Genomic DNA, 18,819 nt, shown 5'->3' with positions numbered 1-18,819 from the left:
AGGTCCTTTCCAACTATGGAATTTTAAGATCCCCAAGCATTCACCTGAACTAGTTAATAATCTAAGTATTCTCTGAAAAAGAGCTTTGCTTTAGGACCCCCCCAAAAATCATCTCTACTTCTTAGAGAGGAAGAGAGATTCTTCTTTTCCAAAAAAATGAAGATAAAGCAGCATATCCATGTCTCAAAGTAGGGGATGAATCAGATGACCCTGTCTCTCTAAGGCCCAAGCATTAGCGATGCTAGGTTCTTAGACTAAGTGATTCAGTTTCTGCAAACTTAATGTGTTCATTCAACAAGCATTTGTTAATGGCTTATGGTGCTCAAGCTAGTCACTGAAAGAATTTTCTTTCCATTCTCACATAGCTTATAATCTACGGGAGAGACAAGAATACAATTACCTATACAACACTGCAGGACATGAATTTTTTTTTAAAAAAATGCTTAAAGAGGTACAAAGGACTATGTCAGATATCAGGAAGTAGCTTGTTATCAGCCAGGAAGATTAGGAAGGCTTCCTGGGGGAGGTGTCAGGACATGTCTGGGAGTCAGAGTAAAGAGCTTAAAACATCCAGTCTTGTAAAAGTTTTGAATCTGTAAATTGAATACATTTTTCCAGGTTTACATTTCTTACCTGAATGACCCAAAGGCAAGTCAAAGCTCTATGAGAAATCTCATTTTGAGATTATAATTAAATTGCATTTGTTCATCAATTTTGCTATATCATGCAGAAGGGGAAAATGATACAGAGTTAAGCTGGAAAAGTAAGAAGGCCTCAGACTGTAGAATGCCAGATGGAAAAATTTGAACTTTAATCAATAGGTAAAAGGGAGCCACTCACTTTTCTTTTAAACAAAGAAATAACGAAGAATAGAGGCAGAAAGGAGTTTGGGAAAATCAGAGTGACCCTGTGAGTGATTGTTTCCCAAAGGAAAAAGACTTTGGAATGGATTAAAACACACAGCAGTCATCTCTTCAGCTGCCCACTCATACCTCATTTCATTGCCTTCCCCAGATCAGTGACTGGATTGATGGTGAAGGAACAACATGGCTTAAGGCATTGACACCTTTGGAATGGAGCCTTGAACGTGTGGAAAAATCCCATGAGCAGTTTGAAGAATTTTTCCAACAAGCCACGGTATGTCTAGTTTAAGGAAGTTTTCATTAGTTGTGAAGTCAATGAAATGACAGTGGTATGTGGATGAGGGAAGGGAGTATTAGAGAGATAAAATTTACTGGCTATTTTAACTATTTCTGACCATCAGATCTCTGATATAGACATGTCTGAGAAAAAAGAGAAGGATTCAGAAGCTGTTCTCAAGAATTCAGCTTTGTTAGACATTGTAAAAGAGCTATCATTGCCTTTCCCTTTGGTATATTCTCTACTTAATTCTCCAGGCACACAAAGCACACCTGTAACACAAGGGAACAAATAAACAAATACAGAGGGAAAACCACCCAGAGCAGCAATTTTCTGATACAAAGTGATCTTGCTCTCCCTTATAACACAAACAGATTCACAGCCACAGTATATGAACGCGTTCTTTTTAAATTTTTTTAACAAACTTGACAGATGCTCTAGGACCAAACCCAAGGCCTTGCATTTAATGGAAATTTGATAGCTGATTATTGAATTTGAGCAGAACTGAGTTAAGATTTCTTCTCTTCTTCTTTCAGGTTCATTACAACCGAGGCTTAGAGCTATCGAAACAAGCAGCCAGATTCCAAGGAACTGACTCCCCAGAGATTGCAGCTTTCACAGCTGCTAAGAGCACCTTCCAGGCCAAGCTGACCCACTTCTACATGGCCATAGAGAGGCAAAGGACAGACCTGGAAACCCTTCTCCATCTTTATCAATTTTGCAACAAGGTGAATATGGTGACTACTTTCCCCTTGAAGCATCCAGTCTTGTAAGAGTTTTGAATCTGTAAATTGGATAACTGGGTTCCAGGTTTACATTTCTTACCTGAATGACCCAAAGGCAAGTCAAAGCTCTGTGTGAATCTCACTTTGAGATTATAATTAAATTGAGTTTGTTCATCTATAATAGTGAGATAATAAAACTTGCCCTGACTGCCTGCCTCAAAGGATAAGAATGGAATAGTAAATTGTAATACAGATATGAATTATTTTTATTTCTTTTTTATTTCTAAAGGAGAAAAAGATATCAGACTTTGCAATGATTTTAGGGTCCTCTCAGCCATCCCAGGACCAGCACTGGCCCATGATTTCCAAATAGCCCATTAGAGAATTCAGAATAATAGGAAGAATTTTAGATTTGGCATCAGAAGAATTGAGATCTAATTTTATATCTACTGCTTACAAGCTATGGGACCTTTGGCAAGTTCTCTTCTTCTAACCTAAGTTTCTTTAGCTAAAAAATAAAATTGGACTAAATGATTTATAAGGTCCTTTCAAGTCATGAAAACCCTCCTCTGTATTCTCCCCTCACCACCACAATATGTTAGAGTATTCTGAGTTTTCTTCCTCCACTTTGCCAATATTTAACCAAAGGGAAATAGGTGATGGTAGATAAAGAGGGATGACTTTGGGGAATCATGTCCTCCCTTGGCCTGTTTTCCCTGATCCAAAATGGGGGGCATAGACTAAATTTTCCCTAAGATCCTTTCTGGTGTGCAACTTTGGTGATGCTAAAGATGGCTGAGGACATATGGGTATGCATGATGAGGTTGGAAGTAAGCTGTGAATGAATAGCAAAAAGAGGGCTTCTCTTATACTCCTCTGGAATATACTAGTGAGCTCTAGGCCTGGAAAAGGGCATAAGACATCAGCAACAAAGGATAATAGATTTAGAACTTTAAAAAGGCCCTAAAAAGGTCATCTAGCACATTCCCCTCATTTTGCTGAGGATCAAATTGAAACCCAGAAGTTACTTGGATAACCAAATTTACACAGGATCATAAGACTTTCTAGTAAAAGGATTGTTAAAGATCATCGGTCTTGGAGCTGACAAACTATATCCCACAAGCCAAAACCAGCTGACTGCCTGGTTTTGTATAACCCATGAGCTAAGAATGACTAGATTCGGCTCATGGATTGTAAGTTTGCTCACACCAGACAGAAGAGATTTGCTCAAAATAGTAAGTGATAAAGAAAGAACTTGACCAAAGGCTTCTGAACAAAATTCAGTGTTCTTTTGACTACATCATGCTAGAAACTGACCTCAGTTCTGTGTGATCCTGGGCACGTCACTTAAGTTCTAAGTTAACTCTTTTACAACTATAAGGGGGCACTAAGTGGACAGAGCACTGGTCTTGGAGTCAAGAGGACCTGACTTCAAATATAACCTCAGACACTTACTAGCCAAGTGATTCTGGACAAGGCATTTAACCCCATTGCCTTCTCCACAATTGATAAAGAGTTTTCTCATCCAGGACCAATAGAATCACAAAAGTAGTCCTCATCTCTGTCCCTCTCTTCTGTTCCCTCCCTGGATCTGGAGAAGAGGGTGGAGGAAGCTGAGGGCCCAAGGAACACATAATCCCTTAACATTCTATGGGCAGAGGAGTGTTCAGAGGGAAAGGCTGATGGCATGTCTGTGAGCTGAAACTCTCAGACAACACCCTCACTATCTGGGGAGAGTGAAAGTGCACAAAATCATCTGGATCTGGATCTGGATCAAGGAATCCAATAGGATTTTGGATGATTTAGATATCACTATCTGGGGGACAGTGGAAGGGCTTAAGATCATCTGGATCAAGGAATCTGAAGTCAGAAGAGATATTAGAAATTATCTCTATCAATCTCCCCATTTTATAGATAAAGAAACCGAATACCAGACAGATGAAATAATTTGCTCTTCATAACAGGAAGAACTTTGGACTTGGAATTAAAGAACCTAAGATCTAATATTTTCTACTTACCAAGCTGGGTGACTTTAGGCCTGTGATGTATAATTTATTATCATATATATTGTAAATAGTAAAGCAAGGATTCAATCCCAGCTCTTTGTCAGTGCTCTTTCCCCACCTCACACCACCAGCTCCTAGACAGTGGTAGTCTGACAGGCAAGGGAGAGGATAAGGGAGGGGTTGCTATGATCTTTACAAACATCCTTTGGAAGGCTGGCAGATGCATGGCTGGCCTAGGCAGCCTAGTTAGCCAGGGAGAGAGAAGACTAAGATGTCTTCTTGCACAAGCCCTCATTACAGGCTTTCAAGAAGAAGTGGTAGAGGGCTTTGGGCACTGGGTGGAAAGGTAATGGTCTGGCAAGGTAATGATCTGGCACCTAGAAATTAGACAGCTCTGGCAGACATGACAGGCTGGAGAAGAAGGGCTAGAGATGGGAGTGGCAGTTGTGGGTGGTTTGGTGATACAGAAGCCACACCGCCCTAAATAATACTAATATAATCATGCCACAAACTTGGATTGATGTCACCCTTTCCCATCTCCAGGCTCGTGTGCTTCCATGTATATTAAGTCATTTATCTAAAAACAAGTTCCTTTAATCCGTGGAAAGATGGTGCCTCTGGAGAAAATGTTTCTACACTGCACGCTGCCTAACAGCTCTCTGTCGGATACTAAATTAATGGAGGGAAAGATTAGGTTTTTCACAAGCTGCTGAAAATTGGTTACATTCGTTGCTATTTGCATCTGTTTTTCAGGAGAAATGAAGCACCCCCAGGGTAAGAGCCCCTAGCCATACAATGCTCCCTTTAGCCCATCTATTCTAGGGCTCAGTGGATGTTTTAAGGAAGGGCAAGGTCAACCTTCTTGATGAAAACCATTTCAAAAAGTTAGGGTTTCCCCAAACATTCTATGCTTTTGCCAGTTCACTTCGTGAATCACCTTAAAATCTATAGCTTTATAACTGGAACTCCAAAGGTCATCTCATTTGACCTCTTCCCCAGGAAAAGCTCTGGATTTGGAATCAAGTGAACCCCGTTCTAATTCAGGCACTAAAAAGGCTTATATCTTCTCAGACCAACCCCTGAGCCCTTAGTCAGATGGGGTTGAAGGAAGCATCAGATTGTCTAGGAATTCTTAGTCTGGCAGGGGGTTCTCTCTGGTTCTCACTGGTAAAATAAAGGGATGTTCTGAGCTCAGGTTTTCTCATCTGCAAAATGAGGATAATAATACTTGATTTGAGGGAAAAGCTTAGTAAATTTCAGAGCATGATAGAAAAGTCATTACTATTATTATTATATAGTAATTTCATCTATAGCATCCCTCCTCTTATTGCTTCCTGGGGCAGTCCCTTAAATTTCTGGATAACTACTCGTTAGAAAATTCTTCTTGTATTTAGCTAGAATAATAATAGCTGACATTGATATGGAGTTTTAAAGTTTACAGAAGTTGTAATACACTATTTCATTTGCTCCTTCCAACCACCCAATGAGGCAGGCATTCTAGGGACTACAGATAAGAAGACAAATGAGAGGGAGGTTCAGAAAGAAGGGAAGATTTAAAAACAGGTTTCTTGACTTCCAGTCTAGCATAGCTTCCACCTATTGCTCTTGGTTCCTATCCATGTTTTCAGTCTCTTGGACTTTTTAGGGAAATTAGGTTGTCAATTAAATAATAGACAATGTAAAAGTCAGTCATATCAATAGGAAAGAATTTTTTCCAAGTATCTAGCATTTGGATACAAGGACAACAGCAAAATTTTTCCCTACCCTCAAGGAGCTTACATTCTACTAGTAGAGTCCAAGCAAAAAATGTTGAAGTCACTTTTCTCATCTATCCAGGCTGCCTCTGGGCAGAATACTATGACAATATCCTAGAGCACTATAATTAATTCTCTGCATTCTGTCTTCCTTCAGTCAGCTTCTCCCTTCTCCAAGTGAGCCTTCACAGACTATGGCACTATCCTGATCATAAAATAAAATGTAAACCACTTTGCTTGGCCATCAAATCTCTTCACAACTTGGTACCAACCTACTTGCCCAAGCAGAGTGTTAATCTCTGTGTTTTGTTCATTACATATCCAGGTCATCTTGACTTTTTTATTGCCATTTGATAATTCTGATAACTGGAAGAGAATGAGGCTGACAACTTTGGGCAACTCAGCTTCACTTAAAATGAATTCATTCATGTCATCAATCCTCTTTGAAAACAAAGAATAAACAAAAGCATTTTGTCCATGCCATCCCTGGTGTCTGTGATGGAAATCCTTTCCACCCTACACATAGGCTATGTGTTGAAAATTCTCCCTTTTTTTAAGAGCAAGGTTAGATGCTACTTTCTCCAAGAAGTTTCTCCTTTTCTGCCAACATTCTACACCACCATCCTCCATAAAAGTGAGACTTCCTTTGTCATATTTCTATTTTTCCCATGCATATAAAAATGTGTATTTTTGTTAGCACACCTATTCTTAAATTGTCAACATTCCTCCCCTTTCCCTATTCCTCATTCTGTAAACTCCAGTGGCTCCCTGTTGCCTCCAAGAGCAAAAACAAAATGCTCTATTTGCTATTCAAAATCTTTCATAACCTAACTCCCTTCTACTTTTCCAATCTTCTTGAACCTTTTTCCCCAAAAACATAGTCTTCACTCCATGACACTGGCCTCCTTGCTGATCCGCAAACAAGATAGCCCATTTCTTGGCTCTGGGCATTTTCTCTGCCTGTTCCTCATGCCTGAAACCCTTTCCATTTCTGCTCTAATTACTGACCTCCCTACTGTCCTTTAAGTACTAATTAAAATCCCTCCTTCTATAGGAAGCCTTCTTTTACTCCTTTTAATTGCAGTGTCTGTCTTCTGTTATCCTATTTCTACCTAACTTGCTTTGTATATATTTGTTTGCATGTTGCCTCCCCCATTAGATTGTAAACTCCTTGAAAGCAAGAACTATTCTTTGCTTCTGAGAGAGAGAGAGAGACAGAGATAGAGAGAGGGAGAAACAGAGAGAGACAGAGAGAAAGGGAGGGGAGGGAGACAGAGAGAAAGAGAAAAAGAGAGACAAAAAATAAGAGAGAAAGAGAGAGAGAGATCAGTGTCAGTGCTTACCACAATACCTGATGCTCAACAAATGTTAGCTGCACCTCTAGCTTACATTTCTCCTAACCTTTAGTCTGGTCTCTTCCTTTGCATTTATCTCACTCTTCCCTGTGTTACAGTTATTTGTGAGCATGTCTTCACTCCTCCTTCCCCATTAGACTGGGAATCCTTTTACAATAAAGAAAAGGAAGTGTGTCCTATCTACTGTTGTATCCCTATGTCCTGTCACATAGTAATTAGTTAATGTTCATGGAATTTTATTGAAATGAAATCAAATAAGATGAAAATCCTAGAAAACAAATACTCTGCTCTATGAGTAAAATTCTCTTTCAACCTTTAACTTGAGCATTGCTAAATGCTGAAACCCAAAGGTGCTAAAGCTTCAATAGGTAAATGATGGCCCCTAACTTCAGGAAGCTTATATTCCAGGTGAGAACATAAGACAGAAACAAGTGGAAAGATAACTAAGGGCACAAGGAGATTCTTCCCAGTGAAAAAAGAGTGCAGTCCAGAAAGGAAGTGCTAGGAATTAGTGGTGGGCAGGGAGCATTGTGTACTAGAATGGTCAGATTAGACTTTAAAGAGGAGGAGGGTCAAGGCCTTGAAGGATTCACTCATTCAACAAACAACAAATCCCTGGGGCACATTCAAGAGCTGTAATACTTGTGCTACACATCATAGAGACTGCAAAAAATGAATTATAGAACAGTCTCCATTTAATAAACAATTTCTAAGCACCTTCTAAGTGCAGAGACCTATGCAGGATATCAGGGAAGAGACTAAGTTTAGATGAAATACAGTTTCTTGTCTCTGACTTCAAGAAACCATAACCAAGAGGAGATGGACACATAAATTACTCTAACATCAGGAAGAACATGATAATATGCTAAATGCCACAGGCAAGATAACAAACAGAAGAAGATGAAGTTCAGAGAAAGGAGAGATTCCTCCTGACTAAGAAAGCAGACAGGGATAGGGAAGATTTCCAAGAGGAGACAGCATTAAAGCTGAGTCTTAAAGTATAGATAAAGTTTCATTGAAGAAAAATGATGCTCAGAAATCAGGGTTCCTGAGAACCGGGGAGAGAGAGTGAACTGGAAGATGATTCTGTGAATCCTAGATGGAAAGAATAGCGTGAACCTTCGACTGAAAATTGGAATGTGAAAAGAATGTACAGAGAGCACTAAGCAGTTCAGGGGAAATGGAATATGAGGAGAAAGAGGAATGATGGATAGATAAGATAGCGGAGGGGGATACATTCCAGTAGTGGGAACAAAGCTCAAAAGAGGAATGCATGAGGGATGTTTGGAAGATGCTTAGGAGGCTGGCAGAACTGAAACCAATGGCATGTGATGAGGAGGTTTGGGAGATAAGGGAGAAAAGGAATGTAGAATCAGTTTGTAGAAATTACTAAATTTCAGAAGTTTAATAGCTATAGAGGGCCGCAGATAGTGGGGGAACTCTGGATAAAGTATAAGACCCTTTAGCCCAGAGGAAACCTGCTGACAATATCTGGTTTGGCTTCCCATTTCCCTTGGTGTTCATGCCCTCCTTGACGTCTCAGGAAAAAGTGTGAACACCAAGGGAAATAGGGAGCCAAACCAGATATGTTCTAGAAGGAGGGTATATAAATAACAATCACACGTATACCTCCTTCAAATAATTCCTGCATAAAGTAGGCCTCCTTCCCGCTCCCACATCAGATAGAGTGTTGACCTTCAAAAACTATGTCTGTGGAGTTCACAAGCTTGGGCAATTCAGGGTATGACTCAGTAACAAACTATGGTTCTATCTTCTTAGAGCCAACTTAGCTCAGTATAAAAGACTTATAACCAAAGCATTGTCCACCAAGGAATGAATCTTTTTAGTCACAGACATTACAAGGATACATGAAGTTTCATAAGAATAAATGCATAGTCTTTCATTTGGGTTGATACAATCCAGCTTCATAAACATGCCTAGATAATTATTTGTGTGAATACATACTTAAGAGTTGTAGTAGATTACATGTACCGAACAATTTAGATTTTTTTAAAATATATGTACAAAAAATGGAAGGTAAGGCATATGATAGAATGTGACAATAATCGATAATAATGATAAAAATGTCTAGGATTTATATAGCATTTTAAGGTTTTCAAGGCACTCAATTATCTCATTTTATTCTCATCATAACCATGGGAGGAAGGTGCTCTTATTAAATAAAAGAGTAGCATGTACTATATAAATGATATCAGAAGTCATAAATGAGCTGAGAATGGTGAGGAAAACGAAGGACGAGAAAGTAGTAAGTCATTATTTGAAGAATGGAGAAAAGAAGACAAAGAAGGGATATGACCATTGCATGGGGTTGGTGGAACAGTGATAATCAACAATAGCTCAGAGTTAGAACTGCTCAGTTTTTATTTTGCCAAAGATAATGACTTTTCTCCTGGGAAGAATGGAATAAAAAATGTATAACAGTATTTTAATCCTCAATATAAGTAAGGAAATACTATAATAAGACATGCTCTTGATGACTTCAAATCACCTGAATCTGCAGGTGTCATTGCTGAGCCATTGTCATTAATGTTTGAATGCTTATGGAGAATGGAAGATAAAAATATGGAGAAGGGAAGATATTGACCAGATTTTTTTAAAAGAGGGGAGGAGGATGAAGGGTGGAAGTGAGTAGAAGGAAGCAGAGTTTGCAAATTCTAGACTAATTGATTTCTAATCCTGGCAGAATGTTAGACTACATTTGTAAAGGGATAGTTAGGGATCATGTAGAAAAGGAAATAGTGATGGCTTCATATTAGTGCTTTTCCTCTTCCCTCTTTCCCCTCTTTCAAGAAGTTATGTTCACTTTATACATGTGTGATATGTACATAAGTAAGTACAAATATGCACACATAAAATATATACATAAATATAAACACATAAAATATATACATTTTATATATATATATATATATATATATATACACAACATTGAGATATGGCTTCCAAAAAGGTTATCTGAGCTTGAGCAAAAATTTCAGAAGTAGAGAGGTGATGGTTGTCAGAACATGTCTAGAGAGTCGGGCTGTGTTCCAGCACCACAATTTCAGAGAATATTCTGTCTGAAAAAGATTTGGGTTTTTTTTTAGTGAACCACCAGCTTCACATGGGTCATTTAAATAAATATATATAGATACACATATATATATTTATTTATATACATAGATTTGTACTTGCCTTGTATATACTATATCCCATGAGTAGAATGTAAATTCCTTGAAGGAAAATTATTTTTCTTTGTTTTGGACTTTTTTTCTTTAGATCTCTAGCATCTAATATAGTAGTTGACACATAGAATATGCTTAATAAATGTTTATTGAATTGCATGCTATTTTATGTCAGGTTAACTTTGTTTCCTTCTTTATAAGATTACTAAACTGACAGATGATAATATCACTTATTAGCTTAGATTTTCAAAAAGCTTTTGCTAAAACCTCTCATCTTTATCTTGGAGAGATGTGGGCTGGACAGTATTACACAAAGATGGATCTAAAGTTGGCTGAATGACCAGAGCCAATGTGGGCCATTAATGGTTCAATGTCAGCTTGAAAGGAGGTCTCCAGCAGACTTGGCCTTATGCTACTCCTTAACCTTTTTAGAAAGTCATAAATGATGTAATTATCAAACTCTCAGGTGACAGTAAGTTGGGAGAGAGAGTTTATACAATGAGTGATAGAGGAAGCGTGCAAAAAGATCTTGGCAAGCTAGAACATTGGGCTGAATCAGATAAGGTGAAATATAATCGAGATAAATGGAACATATCACACTTGGGTTCAATGAACCACCATTACAAGACCACAGTGGGGAAGGAACAGTTAGACAATATTCTGTCTGAAAAAGATTTGGGTTTTTTTTAGTGAACCACCAGCTTCACGTGGGTCAGCATTGAGATAGGGCTTTCAAAAAAAGCTAATCTGATCTTGGACTGAACAAGACAGGGAGAAATTTCAGCAATAGGAAGGTGGTGGTCGGAATACGTCCAAACAGTTGGGCTCTGTTCCAACACCACATTTTAGGAAGAACATGGAGAGGCTTCAGATTGTACAAGAAGAAGGGATCCAGGATGGTAAAAGGCTTTAAGGGTATGCTGTAGGAGGAAATGTTTATTCAAGAGAAGAGGAGCCTCAGAAGTGGAGGATAGAGTGTGATATAGGAAAGATAGCTGTCTTTAAGCATTTTGTAAGATCATTGGGCAGATAGGTAGTGTATAGATAGAGCACAAGGCCTGGAAACAGGAAAACTCATCTTCCTAAGTTCAAATCTGGCCTCAGACACTTACCAGCTGTGTGATCCTGGGCAAGTCACTTAACTTTGCTTGCCTCAGTTTTCTTATCTGCAAAGTGAGCTGAAGAAGGAAATGGCCTCATAAAAAAAAAAAAAAAAAAAAAAAAAAAAAAAAAAGGAATGACAAAGCACTCCAGGATCTTGCCAAGAACATCCCAGATGGGACCACAAAATGTCAGACATGACTGAACAACAATTATAGGATGATAGACCTAGAATTGGAAGATTCCTCTGAGGTCATCTGCTTGGAACACTGTGCCACGAAGGCTAAGGTCCAGATGTGGAATCAGAACACCTGGGTTAGGGTCCCAGTTCCAGCACTTATTAGCTTTGCCAGCTTGAATAATTACTTCTGAGTTAATCCTCAATTCCATCCATTAAATGAAAACAATGACTCTCTTATTCCCTGTTTCCTTGGGTGTGGTAAAATGCAAGCAAAATAACAGATCTAAAAAGTACTTTTTAACAGAAAGAAATGTTAGTGAAATGCCAGTTGTAGTTATTGTTGACATTGTACTATATTTAGAGTTAAATGGGCTATATTTGAATTCAGACTCTATATTTATACTTTACATATACCTATATGACTTTACACAAGTCACACAGCCATGCTGAACTCCTCTGTAAGAGGAAGTTGTTGGATTAGATGCTCTCTAAATGCCCTTGTAGTTTCAAATACACAATTCTTGGTCCAATTATCGGTATACATCTTCCCAGCCCTGAGACCTCATTGATTTTGGTCTGACTTCATTCCCATTCCTCTTTCATTTTTCCATTTTCTTTTATTGATATCTTTTATTTTTACATCACCTATACTTCTGGATATATCTCCTTCTCCCAACTACCCAGTGAGTTGTTCTTTGTAACAAAGATTTAAAAAGAAAGGGAAAAAAAGCAATTGCACAAAACAAACCAATACATCAATTTGTCTGGCAATAAATGCAGTACTCTACCAATAATCCCTGATCACTGCAAAGAAGGTCTGCAGATTCTATCTTTGGGCTTGTTGGATATATGCCTAATTTGGGGTCAAAAGATATGGATATTTTAGTCATTTTTTTAAAAGTATAATTACAAATTGCTTTCCAAAGTGGTTGGGCTAATTCACAGCTCCACCAATAATGAATCCATGTGTTTTATCTTTTGCATAGTCCTTCTAACTAACATTGATAATTTCCAACTTTTGTCATCTTTGACAAATGTCAAATCTCTAAGTTGTTTCCATTTGCATTTCTCTTTATTGATTATTTGGAATGACCTTTCAGATGGTGGGTAATAGCTTATAATTCTTCTTTGGAGGTCTGTTTGTTCATATCTGTAGACATTTACCCCTTAGGAAATGGCTCTTGGTCTCATGTATTTATGCTAATACCTCTCTCTTTTTCCCAGATGACTTGGTTCAACCTGGATTGTCAGGATTTAGTGGCTGACTTGAAACTGGGTGAGAGCTGTAAGCCCAGCTCAGATGCACAGAACCATCTAGAGAGCTACCTGCAGAGGCTGGCAGTAGAGTTTCCTGCCGAGAAACTGTGGGAGATGTGGCTGCAGGCATCTTCTCTGAGTCGTGGCCCTGGCCTGGGCCTTTGGGAGGAAGCTCGGCTGAGGCGGCATGAGAGTTATGTTATTCTGCAGGAGGCTCTGAGCCAGTGCCAGGGGAAGCCAGAAACTGAGCTGGGCCCCAGTAAGGGGAAAAATATTTCAATGAACTTAGCCCCCAGAATTCTGGAGGGAGATGCCATGGACATTCTGGAACCTGGGAAAATATTCACTGGAATCCAGAGATGGAAAGGACAGTCTGTTCCTGGGCGAAGATTGGGCACAGATATGAATTCAAACTCTGTCGGCCCAGGTGGCCCAGAAAAAAATGATTCCTCTGGCCAGGCTAAGGAAGAAGGGGGTGATGGAGATAATCAACAGAAAATGGAGGCTTCCAACCCAGTTCCTAGAATTCCTGACCCAGAGCGAAGGTCCCAAGCTGACCTGACTGCAGACAAGGTGCACCGGGAAAATTTGCAGCCTCCTGTGTGGCTCTCTGCCCTGCCCCCCTCTTCCAAGTCCCCCACTCTATGGAAAGTCCTTCCCAGAAGGAGGCCGGGACGAGGGTCACGCTTCCAGTTCTCCCGACATGGTAGTTTTTCATCAGAGGAGACAGATTCACAGACCTCCCTAGAGGACTCACCACTGACTAGTCCTGTGGTTTCCCTGGAGCTGAGCAGCCCCCAGCTGCTCTGGGCTGCGGGCAAGGGTCCAGGCATGGGCCAGCTAGAAGGCAAGCCTCTTGGGGGTCAGACACCAGGGAATTCTGTGTAAAAATCACTTCAGCAAGCATTTAATAAATATCTACTGTGTGCAGACATCTGTGCTCAGCTACTCGGGCAGGAGGGAGGGTAGGAACAGTCATCGCCGTGTAAAGACATGCACAGAATATTTAGAGAATAAGCCAAGATGGCACATAATTAAATATTAAATGTAACACAATTAAATTCTCAGATGAATGATAAAGGCAATAAGTGATATGGATGAATGGTATCAGAGAGATCCATGTTGGCTAGAATAATAAGGGTTAGCTTCCTGGAAGAAGTGGGACTTGATTTGAAGTCCCTTTGAAAAGCGATCATCTTTTTCTAGGCTTCAGTTACTTCACATCATGCCTAATGGATAGAGAACAGGACATGGAATCAGAAAAACCTCATTTGAAATCCTACTTCTAACCCTTTCTGGTTTGTGTCTATGGGACAGTAATCTATTTCTGTTTCCTCTATAAAATGAGAATAATAGTATCTTTAGTATATCCTGAAGAACTAGTATGAGGTTCAAATGAAATAATTTATGTATTATAAAAATCTGAGATGGGCCCACCAATGTATCCAGTTTCTAGACTCACATAGATTTGGTTTAATTCTGAGGGAATCAGATGCCAAAAGAGAATGAAATTTTGAAGATTGAAATTCTCCAGCTCTTTATGCCCCCATCCTAGAGTTCTGGGGAAAAAATTTCTTCAAAAAAGTTTATATATGACTCATGTCTAGGTTCCCTCTCAAAAGGGATTAACGGAGTCCCTACTAAAAAAAAATTGTACAAGGAAGACATCATGAAGAAGACAACTTTTTATTTTCCCCACCACAAAAGAAATGCTTAGAACACAAAAGCACATGTTAACACATCCTTAAAACATAAACAATAGAACCCATTACCTATTATACTCTCCCAGGACAGTAAGAGGAATTGTGAGACTACAGAACAGATATTTCTCTTCCAAAGTCTAGATTTCCCAACCAATCATCTTGAGATACCATAGTCCTTTCAAATGTAACATCTAACTGGTAACGGTGATCTCTTCCTTTGAGAAGAATTATAGTTTCTGGCAGTACCTCCTGTTACGGTACGTAGCTGTCACTTATTAGGGAATTCCTATCCTCTCAGATGGAGGGGATAACATTTTTCATGACTTAGAGTTGGGGAAAAAAGTAAACAAAAACAGAAGAGATAGCCAAGGGCTTAAAGTCCAATTTCAGGCCAACCTAAGCAAATACAAGTTCTCACTGTCATATAATCATAGTCTCTTCCAGGGCACAGGGGAGAGAAATCTTGTTCTCACTCTCCGGAAGTCCAAGGCAGAGCTGACAGAGTGCTAAGCAACAACCCCAAAAGAAGAAAAAAAGGAGGGAGAAAGAGGAGAGAAAATGAGAGAAAGAAAGGGAAGGGAAGAATGAGACAAAGACTGAGAAATCCAGGGGGGGGGAGAGAGAAACAGAGAGAGAGGAGAGAGAGAGAGAGAGAGAGAGAGAGAGAGAGAGAGAGAGAGAGAGAGAGAGAGAGAGAGAGAGAGAGAGAAAGACTGAGACAAAGAGAGAGAGAGGGAGAGGGGGAGAAGATAGAGATAGACGGAGAAAGACAGAAAGAGACAGAGACAGAGAGGAAAATAGAGAGACAGAGACAGAGAGAGACACAGAGAAAAAGAGACACAGAGAAAAAGAGACACAGAGACAGAGACACAGAGATGGAGCCTGTTTCATCTTATATAGCCTGCTGAGTAAGCTGCCTCTTTTTTAGTTCAAGTACCACTCATCTTCAACATAGCATCCCCAGTCACAGGAACCAATAAGGAATTGTGTTATCCCAAAGAGCAGGTCCTTCATCTCTGAGCCGGAGCATGTGTCCATCCCCAAAGAGGCAAAGTGTCTATCCCCAGCTCCCAGAGAGGCCTTTATGCAGAAGATCAGGTGATTTCCTTTATCAACCTCACTACAAATATGAAGAATTTGCAAACTTAAGGGACTATGTAAATGTCAGTTATCACTATCACCTTGTAGCAAAGCTATATATGTGGATGAATGGGAATAGCAGTTCATATTTATGTAGCATTTTAAGGTCCAAATAAGGGCTTTCCTCAACACAACCCAGTCTGGAAACAGATGCTATTATCCATATTTTGTAGATAAGGAAACCAAGTTGCAGAGGGGCTAAATGGCAACTTGGCATCACACAGCTGCTAAATATTAGTGCCACGATCCTAAACCGGGACCTCCTAACTCCAAATTTAGGAAGCTCTCTGGGAATGAAAATGCAACATTAAACAGGAGCTGTAAGGCAAAGGCCGAAATTTCTGCGGGACCCACAACATCACCCTTTCCTCCTCTAACCCTGGGCAGTGAGGGCCAGACTGCTTATTTTAATATAATTCATCGCTCCAGGTCCCAGTTTTCCTGAGAGCAGCAGACAATCAAAGAGACCAGGCTGCCTGATTAGCACATCGCTGTGCTTCCCATCTCCCTACCATGCAAGGCAGGGGGCTGGCCTGGGCTTCAAATGCGGTTGTCATGGAAGCAGCCTCCCTCTGCTTTAGAAAGCTGATTGCCCCAGGCGGGGAGTCGAAGGCCCAGAACTGTGAAGGCAGAGTACATAAAACTGCTGCTACATAAAACCTCAACTCCAGTGTGGCTTTAGGAGCAAGGTTTGGAATAGAGGACAAATGAAGTGACTGAATGGGAGGGAGAAAACCTGGGTTCTAATACTAGTTCTGCCATTAATGCATCCCCCTCCATCTATGAAATAAGGGAATTGCCTAAATGCTCTTCTTCTGACCAATCAGAGGTGATAGGATCATAGACGCTAGAACTAGTCCAGTTGCCTGATTTCTCAGTCCCAAAGAGGCTAGCTGGCTTTTTCCTGATCACATAGCTAGTGGGTGTTGGAGGTTTTGTATCCAGCTCTTCCTGATTCTTCATCTAGCATGCTAGGATGAATGAGTAATAGATGCTCTAGGACTCCCTATCTTGTCATCTAAGTCCCTTTGTATCTGGTCCCTGTGGACTCCTCTCTACAATGTTATCTCTGCTACTTCCCTATGCCAGTGTTTTCCTTCAGCTCTCTGGGTCAGGTAGACATTATTCTTGGAACATTACTCATGCATTCCGAGCTCACCGCCTTTGGAGTGTCCTCCATCTTCCCCTCGGTTTGTGCTTAGGATCACACAGGTAATAAAAAGCAGAGTCACATTCTCTGATTCTAAATGCTGTCTCTTTTCATTACATCTTGCTGCCTTGTAGCATTAGGTGACTATCTTGGAGCAGGTGGGATGGGAAATTCTAGAATTCTAGGGTGGGTCTGACATTTCTCTGGGTCATTTCATCCATTACTCTTGTAGTGTCTGAAGCTCTCAAACACACCCCAAGTTAAAGGGGGAAGAATCTCAGACATTTACTATGTCAAGAGAGGTCTGAAAAAGCCCTTAATATCACAGAGTCCTCATATACCAGCTGATTAATAGGAGAGATACCACTAAAGAGGTTCCATGAACAGTGAGGAACTTTTAAGATGCTCAAAGGAAGGTGATACACAGACTTATGGCCAGCTCTCCTGGCCAGCTCATTATGCTGAGCAAGTAGAGATATTAGGAAACTGTCAAGTTTGGGGAAGAACAAAATTTTGTAGCATAAACAAAGATAAAAGACACCCTTTCTAAACTCTGTAGTCTTATCTGAGGTCATCTACTCTAGCAAGAGAATCTGGATCACAAGGATCATAAAAATCATAGCACTAATCCTAGAAGGGATCTCAAAAACTCTCATTTTGTAGAGTTTATTAAGTGTAGCAGACACTTAATAAATGTTTGTTAACTTGACTTTACAGATGAGGAAATTGAGGGCAAAGAAGTAAAATGATCTGCTCAAGATCACATAGGTAGGTCAGTGAATACAGCACTGGAATTGGAATCAGGAAAACTCATCTTCAAGAGTTCAAATCCACCCCCAAATACTTACTAGTTGTGTCACCATGGCCAAGTCACTTTACTCTTTTTGCCTCAGTTCCTTCAAGTGTAAAATGAGATGGAGAAGAAGATAGCAAAACACTCCAATATCTTTGCCACAAAAAACAACAACAACAACAACTCCAAAATGAGTTCACTAACAACTGGATATTACTAAAATGATCTAACAGCAATACAAGATCTGATCTGTTCAGTACTCCTAGATTACCTCCTTTTATGGCCATGATTTAGATTGTACCCAAACATAAGTTCCAGATCATTGGCTCCCTAGAGAAAGAGGGATCTTAGAAAAGGAATGGGGTATGAGACACCTTGTTTAGTGGAAAGAGCTCAGATTTAAGAATTGGGAAATTTAGACTCAACCCTGACATAAATTTTCCTTGTTATCTTGGACAAATCACTTGCCATCTCTAGATCTTTGCATTTTCTTCTGTAGGTCAAAGGTTTAGGAATACGTGATCTCTAAAGTCCTTTCAAAATCAGGAATTCATTTCTTGTTTCTTTCCTTTTACCTTAGTCATAGATGATACATGATCATCACTCATGAGTCAACATTCATTCTCAAGCAATTCTCTTTAAAGACTAATCCTAATCACAAGTATTAAATCCTTGTTGGTTTGGGTGTCAACAACAACAAAAACATGGTGCTCAGGAGAAAGGGATGAAAAAAGGAAGAGCATCATCATCATTTCTATGCTTGCCTAAATCTGATGGCAACACCAGTTCTAGAAATTCCCAGTAAAAGGCAGTTAGAACAAAAGATAAGAAATATTCTGTAGAGTTTGAAAACTTTGGGCTAGTGTCCATCTGTTCCTCCTGAGTTCTCAATGAGATCATTTTCCTAAGAGTTCTTAACTTATTAAGAAATAAGCTTAATATTAAGAATTAATAATTCTTATTATCATTAATTAATAAGAAATTATTATTATTAAAATATGATTTCTTATAGAGGGGTAATCTATTTTTAATGACTTTCTGAGATACTAAGTTAGTTTTAAACAGGGGTGACATGAATGTCAAATTGGAGCCAAAGCCAGAAAATTTAGAATGCTCAACATTCACGCAATTTTTTTCTGAACATTTTTGCCCTTTAAATATTTTTCTTCAACATGGTGCAGTAGAAATAGAATTGAAGTCAGAGATATGGGTTTAAATCCCAACCCTGCCACTTACTGCCCATCATTTGAGCAAGCTATTTAAGATCTTCGAGGCTCCAGTTTCCTAATTACAAAATCAGGTTCTTGAATTAGATGACTTCTAAGTAAG

At 39.5% G+C, this 18,819-nt stretch overlaps 1 protein-coding gene across 1 annotated transcript in view; it reads left to right on the top strand.

Annotated features, from left to right (window-relative positions):
- KIAA1755 (KIAA1755 ortholog) overlaps positions 1-13,636 on the top strand; it is a 72,992-nt gene extending 59,356 nt beyond the window's left edge. The window contains 3 exon segments of the mRNA XM_051979348.1: positions 1,015-1,137; positions 1,677-1,868; positions 12,672-13,636. Coding sequence (XP_051835308.1) covers positions 1,015-1,137; positions 1,677-1,868; positions 12,672-13,592 — 1,236 coding nt within the window. The 3' untranslated portion in view covers positions 13,593-13,636.
- The last annotated feature ends 5,183 nt before the right edge of the window (positions 13,637-18,819 follow it).

Source organism: Antechinus flavipes, chromosome 2, assembly GCF_016432865.1.
Source record: "Antechinus flavipes isolate AdamAnt ecotype Samford, QLD, Australia chromosome 2, AdamAnt_v2, whole genome shotgun sequence".
NCBI lineage: Eukaryota > Metazoa > Chordata > Mammalia > Dasyuromorphia > Dasyuridae > Antechinus > Antechinus flavipes.
The sequence above is the reverse complement of the archived record's forward strand: the minus strand, read 5'-3'. Positions and strand labels throughout refer to the sequence as shown.